The 7,201-nt window shown below is 43.5% G+C and overlaps 2 protein-coding genes across 19 annotated transcripts in view; both read right to left on the bottom strand.

Moving 5' to 3' along the window:
* The window catches only part of LOC114846562 (NLR family CARD domain-containing protein 3-like), a 12,374-nt gene extending 5,552 nt beyond the window's left edge, over positions 1–6,822 (bottom strand). The window contains exons 1-2 of the mRNA XM_029135617.2: positions 4,786–6,822; positions 2,761–4,262 (exon numbers count right to left, since the gene is read on the bottom strand). Of these exons, the coding sequence (XP_028991450.2) occupies positions 4,034–4,262; positions 4,786–6,611 (2,055 nt within the window). The 5' untranslated portion in view covers positions 6,612–6,822 and the 3' untranslated portion in view covers positions 2,761–4,033. The remainder of the gene's footprint in view (positions 1–2,760; positions 4,263–4,785) is intronic.
* The window catches only part of LOC114846564 (NACHT, LRR and PYD domains-containing protein 12-like), a 137,614-nt gene that overhangs the window by 122,848 nt on the left and 7,565 nt on the right, over positions 1–7,201 (bottom strand). The gene's annotated exons all lie outside the window — the stretch shown is intronic.

Here is a 7,201-nt window from a genome sequence, read left to right as displayed (position 1 = left end):
GCCCAAGGCTGTTTCTTTAATTTCGATTCTATGTTCTATTCTCTGTAATAAAATGTTATGATTGTCTATATCAAATGCAAATGTTATATCAAAAAGACTAACGCATGGCCTGAACGACAAGACTAAAGCATGGCATGAACAACGAAGGCTACTGCAAAACGTGAAACACCAGTTGGATGCCTTTGCACTTCTTAAATGCCAAGCTACGCGTGACCGACCGGCAACCGAGCCCATCAACAGTTCAAAGCAGTAACCAACCTGACATTACCAGCATGGGGTGATGAGGTGATAATGATCCAGCACCGAGCGCTGGGCTGCAGGAATCTCTCAAGTGAGGCAGAGGGGAAGCACAGGTGTGGCAAGTTGGGCTGATTGCCAGAGGGAAAGAGAGGTAGTGGGCATGGTGAGGGAGAGGGTGTTGTCCAGGGTAAAACCATAATGGCTGGCAGAGCCAGCCCAGGATCCGGACAAGTTTTCCAGGGTTCAGAGTAAGTTTTTTTCAATAAAGGTCAGATCACAGCTACCTTAAAAGCCTGTGGTACATAGCCTAAATGTAAAGATCGGTTGATTTGATTTATTATGGATGATCTGATTAAAAGGTAGAACTTCTTTGAGTAATCTGGTTGGGATTGGGTCTAAAAGACAAGTTGACGACTTGGAAGAGTTGATTATTGAGCTTAACTCCATATGAGTTATGGGGAAGAAGCTGTCTAGGTAAATTTAAAGTTGATGGATCTAGACAGTGCTTTCTGTCATTTGGAGGAAGTTGCTGCTGAATGTCTTCTCTAATGGTGATAATTTTATTAGTAAAGTAGTTCATAAAGTCATTGCTGCTGAGATTTAAGGGGATAGTAGACTCAACACAGCTATGACTCTTTGTCAGCCTGGCTACAGTGCTGAAAAGAAACCTGGGGTTGTTTTTGTTTTCCTCAATTAGGGAGGAATAATATGTTTTTCTAGCAGCACAAGGTGCTTTTTTATATATTATTAGATTGTCCTTCCAGTTTGCAGTTTTATTGGAACGCCACTGCCGTTCTAGTTGTCTAGTCCTTTGCTTTAGGCTGCAGATCTGAGTTATACCATGATGCTATCCTCCTCTGATTTACTGCCTTTTTCTTCAGAGGAGCCACTGTGTCTAACATTGTACTGTACGTAGAGAAGCTGCAGCATCATCTACAAGACAGTCAACCTGTTCATAAGGATTAAGGTGACTGTTCTTCTCTGTGCAGCTACAAGATAATGAGGCAAAAGATGATTGAATCATCTGCTTGAATCTGGCAACAGCGTTGTCACATAAGCATCTACTATAGTAACAATTTTTTTCTAGCTGCTGTAAGGTCAACTATGCTAAATTCATAATAAGAAATGGTCAGATAACGGAGGCATTTGGGAAAGAATTATTAAATTATCAATTTCAACCCCATATGTCAGGACAAGATCGAGGGTATGGTTAAAACAATGAGTGGGTTCATTTACCTGCTGAGTAAAACCAACAGTCTCTATTAAGGAGTCAAAAGCAGTGCTGAGACAGTTACTGTCAACATCTACATGAATGTTAAAGTCTCCCACTACAATGACTTTATCTGTGCTAAGAACTAAGTCAGATAAGAATTCAGAGAATTCAGTTAAGAACTCCGAATATGGAGCAGGAGGACGGTAAACAATACAAAACACAACTGGCTTCTGAGTTTTAGAGTCTGGGTGAGAAAGGTTTAGAGTGAGGCTCTCAAATGAGTTATAACTACTATAACTATAACTACTATTTTAGATTTAGGAGTAATTAATAAATCTGAGTTATAAATTGCTGCTACTCCTCCGCCTCTATCTGTACTTCTTGGAACATGATGGTTAATGTGACTCTTTGGAGTCGACTCATTTAAAGTAACATATTCATCCTGCTGCAGCCAGGTTTCAGTGAGACATAACAGAATAATTTAATAATTTAATAAAACACATTTTATTAACTTACTGTTACTTTGTTCTGTAAGAGGAACTGTTTTGATGTTTATTAATTTCTGGTAAGTCACTCCTCTTTGATTTGTTTGTGACTTGTATAGTTTAGGTGGTCGGGGAGCAGACACAGTCTCTATGCGATAACTAAGACTAAGAGTGGCTGGCGGCTGTAGAGAACATGCAGAGAGGCGTGTAAGACTGCGACTCTGCGTCCTGGGCTCCACTCTGAGTTGTCACGGAGTGGGGAGACTAAGCAACATGGCCATGTTACTAGAAAGCAGAGAGGCTCCGTTCAACGTGGGATGGACGCCGTCTCTTCTAATCAGCCCAGGTTTTCCCCAAAAAGTGCTCCAATTAGCCACAAAGCCCACACCGTTTGCAGGACACCACCTAGACAACCAGCGGTGGAGCGATGACAGCCGGCTATACATGTCATTGCACTTACATACTACAGTTTGGATTAGAGGCACATTTGATCATCTACAGTGGAGAGAAACACTAAGAACTGTTTAATAGGTCCCTATACTTGAAATGTGATCCGATCATCTGTCACACACTGACACAGCTGGTGAACAACCAGTAAAACAAAGATGGAGGAGTTGAAATCACTTCACATCTCATTTAATATATGTGATTAAAGAGTTTACACAGAAATGTGAAGAGTTATTTGATCCTCCACAGTTTAGACTTCCTGCCTGTTTAATAACTTGGTTCTGTAGTTTGAGCTCATTAAAGGACTTTACAGACAATGTGAGTGTGAGTGTTGTGCACATTTCTCAGATGATCTTTAGCTTCATGAATCCTGACCTGAGAGTCTCCAGTCGACAGTGAGGACGCTTCAGTCCAGCAGACAGTAGCTTCACTCCTGAATCCTGCAGGTTGTTGTTACTCAGGTCCAGTTCTCTCAGACTAGAGGACTGAGAGCTGAGAACTGAGGACAGAGCTTCACAGCTTCTCTCTGACAGGTTACACACACTCAGTCTGAAAGATGAAGATGTGAGTTAAGATGGAAATGAAACCATTCGGTGTCTCGTGGTGTCGTCATGAATTTTTCTCAGATTCTTCAACAACATCTTTGTATCTTTATTGTGATTCATTGGTTTGATCCATGTCGTATTGATGGAGACAGAACCAACAACATGATCCTGACTGAAACGTTCCTGTCTAAACTCTGATAAACACCAGTGAACTTCAGGCTTCGTCACCAGCAGAGAACAGAGACACTGACTCCACACATGCTTTAGTGTGGACCAAAGTGTCTCCATGGGATCCAAGCTGTCAGTGACCTTTGACCTTCTTCACTCCTCTGGAAAAGCTGTGCTTCCTGCTGCAGGTGGTGGTGGTTCTGTGATGCTGCTAGAATTCATTTCATCTTCTCTGCTCCTCCTCCAATCAAACATCATTCACTGTCTGTGGTGATTGATGAGCATTAATGAGCTTCACAACTATTTAGTTCTGTGTGTCAGATTTGTCCTGATCACTGATGTTTAGTGTAAAATGAGTGACTTGTTGTTGCTTGTGTTGTCAGCACTGATTCACAAGCTGCTGCTGAAACTAGTAGAAAACCAGATTTGTTGGATCAAAGACTTCATCTGGTTCCTTTCATTCATCGTCTTCTCTCTAAATCTGAACTATTCTGTGTCGTCTGATGGAAAATGTTCAGACTAATGTTTGGATCAAACTCCAAACTGACCATTATTGATGAAGTGAATCATCTTTAGAACTGATCCCAGTCAGATGGATGTTCTCTCCTCTGGTTCTACATGGAACCTAGAACCTTCTGTAGCAACATGTCTGCAGCCTCATATTCATGCTCCTGTTTCCTGCTTGTGTCTCTACAAAGTGACATCATTGTCTGACAGGAAGCATCACACACAGGTTGAAGTGTCGCCTGTTGATTGAGACCAATCAGACGCCACTAAAGATCCTTCAAACATGTGGAGACATGATTTGCTCTGAGTCTCTGCTGCTGTGTCACATTTAAAGAAAAAGACGTCACAAACTTCTGTTCATGAGCTTCATAGACTTTATAGATTCCATTCATGCAGGTTTCTGACACATATGAGTCTATTTTTCAGTTTTAAGTGGAGACGTTTGAAGTGACGAGCTGAAAAACATGAACCAGGAAAAACACTGACCTCAGAGTCTCCAGTCGACAGTGAGGACTCTTCAGTCCAACACACAGAACCTGCACTAAGTCCTGCAGGTTGTTGTTACTCAGGTCCAGATGTGTCAGATGTGACGGGTTGGACTTCAGAGCTGAGGCCACAACTTCACAGTGAGTCTCTGTGAGTCCACAGCCAGAAAGTCTGTGATGACAGAAAATATAAAGTCTATAAATGTGTAGTGACTTCATGAATGTTGATGCTGAAGCAGCTGTAGCTCAGTTGGTCTCATCCATCACAAAGTGTGAAGCTCTGTTGGTTCCACCAGATCCCAGAGATTAGAACCAATGTGTGTCTGGACAGAACCAGAAGAACCAAAGACAGATCATAGAAACTTGTTGCAGACGCTTCATCCACTGAAAGAAACGACCTGCAGCTTTGATCACATGTCAACTGTCAAAAGCTTTTAGCAGAAACTCTTCAGAGCTAAAGGTTCTCTGTTGGATTTGACTTAAAGCTCCATCAAGCAAAGAAAGACACTAGATCCTTATGTTCACTAACTTTACAGCTATATTGATCTGATCCTCAACAAAGACGTTTTCTAGAAACCAGTAGTGTTTTTACTCTGAACTTTTAGATTCTGTGTGTGAAGTGTTTCTGTTTAACACTGAGGCTTCAGCTTCATGTTGCTGTAGAATATTAATGATCACATTAACGTTGGACTTACTGAGCCTTTCTGCAGTTCCTCACAGCTGGGATCAGTCTCTGTCGTCCCTCCTCTGACGTATTGTACTGGTTCAGGTCCAACTCATCCAGAACCTCCTCTGACATCTGCAGCATGTAGGCCAGAGCTGAGCACTGGATCAAGGAGAGTCTTTCTGATCTGTTCTCTGACTTCATGAACTGTTGGATCTGCTGATGGACTGAGTGGTCGTTCATCTCCATCAGACAGTGGAAGATGTTGATGCCTCTGTCTGGAGAGATTCTATCACTGTTCATGTCCTTCAGGTTGTAGATGATTCTCTGGATGGTTTTTGGACTGATCTCTGTGTGACCCAGCAAACCTCCTAAGATTCTCTGGTTGGACTCCACACAGAGGCCATGAAGGAAGCGAACAAACAGGTCCAGGTGGCCGCTTGGACTCTGGAGGGACTTCTTCATGGTTCTACTCATGACATCATCCAAAGCAGCATTGGAGGTGTATAGGAAGTTCTGCAGTTCCTCCATCCTTCCTTTGTTGTAACAGAGCATCATGTGAACAGCAGCCAGAAACTCCTGAACGCTCAGATGAACAAAGCTGAACATCTTGTCCTTGGCTTTCCTCCCTCGCTCCTGTTTAAAGATCTCTGTGAACACTCCTGAACACACTGAGGCTCCACTGACATCGATGCCGCTCTCTTTCAGATCTTCCTCATAGACGATCAAGTTTCCCTTTACCAGCTGTTCAAAAGCCAGTTTAGCTAATGACTTGATGTAGGTGCTGCTCTGTTCTGGTCCGTACTTGTCTTTAGTCCGATCCATCTGAAACCCCAGGAACTCTGCGTACATTTCCGTCAGGGTCTTGGGCAGCTCTCCTCCCTCTCTGGTTTTCAGCAGATCCTCCAGAACCGTAGCAGTGATCCAGCAGAAGACTGGGATGTGGCACATGATGTGGAGGCTTTGTGACGTCTTGATGTGGGATATGATTCTCTTGCTCTGCTCCTCATCTCTGAATCTCTTCCTGAAGTACTCCTCCTTCTGTGGGTCAGTGAACCCTCTGACCTCCGTCACCACCTCAACAAAGTCTCCGTGAATCTGATTGGCTGCTGCAGGTCGTGTGGTGATCCAGATGCGAGCAGAGCGTAGTAGATTTCCTCTGATGAGGTTTGTCAGCAGCTCATCCACTGAAGTGGACTCTGTGACGTCACGTTGACCCGTCTCCTTCTCACTGGTGCTACAGTCCAGTTGGAGGCGACTCTCGTCCAGTCCATCAAACACAAACAGAAGTTTGAAGCTGCTCTTGTCATAGTTGCTGTTTCCTGATGACTGTAGATGTGTAAAGATGTAATTCAGAGCCTCCAGGCTGATGGACTCAGTTTCTGGGATACATTCATGAATGAGCTCTGACAAAGTAAACTTCTGTCCCTTCAGTGGATTCAGCCGACGGAAGGTGAAGGGGAAAATCAGATGCACGTCTTGATTGGACCTTTGTTGGGTCCAGTCCAACACAAACTTGTTCACAAGGACTGTTTTTCCAATCCCAGCGATTCCATTGGTCAACACTGTTCTGATGCGTCTGTATTTACCAGGGGGATGTTTGAACAGGTCACTGGGCTTCACTGGCTCCTCTGCTGATCTTTGCTTCTGCTGTGTCGTCTCAAGCTGTTGGACCTCATGCTGTGTGTTGATGTGAGAATCCGGCCCAGCTGTGATGTACAACTCTGTGTAGATGTCATCCAGACGTTGGTCGACTTCTGACCAGCCTGGTTTCACACACACAAACTGGTCTTGGAGGTTTGATTGAAGCATCTGCTGGTAATATGTGATGGGCTGTGGCTCTGGTACTGGAACCATCAGATCTGGGTCCAACAAAACACAAAGAAGACAAAGTGTGAGGAGTCAACAAATGTCTGGTTCTTTGATTCAAGTTTTTGTGGTAATAAACATAATGAAACAGCCTGAAACACTAGAACTATTGATAAGAAGAACTTTGCTGTATCTGATTATAAGATTTTGCTCCACATTTAACCAACTGAACCTCTAACACATCAGTAAATGTGTGATTGTGTCTCTGATGTTAAATGTTGAGATAAATCCTCATACTCTGCAGACAGTCAGCCAGCTCCTCCTGCTTCATCCTCCTCAGGAAGTTCACTGTGATCTTCAGAAACGCGTCTCTGCTGCTCCTCCTCTGCTCTTCATCCTCACCATCCATCTCCTCCTCATCCTCCCTCTGACTCTCTAAGCATTCTGGGTAATCTGGACTCAGAACCTTCTGGATCTTCTTCAGCTCCTTCTTCACAAACGTGACAATGTTTTCCTCCAGCAGCTGGAACAGAAACTAAATGAATGACCTGATCCAACTAAAACCATGGAGCCAAACATCAGATCCATGTTGGACACACTGACAATCCACTGGTCTAAAAAGTGCAGCATGGACACTA

This window comes from Betta splendens, chromosome 19 (assembly GCF_900634795.4).
Source record: "Betta splendens chromosome 19, fBetSpl5.4, whole genome shotgun sequence".
In the NCBI taxonomy this organism is placed as follows: Eukaryota; Metazoa; Chordata; class Actinopteri; order Anabantiformes; family Osphronemidae; genus Betta; species Betta splendens.
The sequence above is the reverse complement of the archived record's forward strand: the minus strand, read 5'-3'. Positions and strand labels throughout refer to the sequence as shown.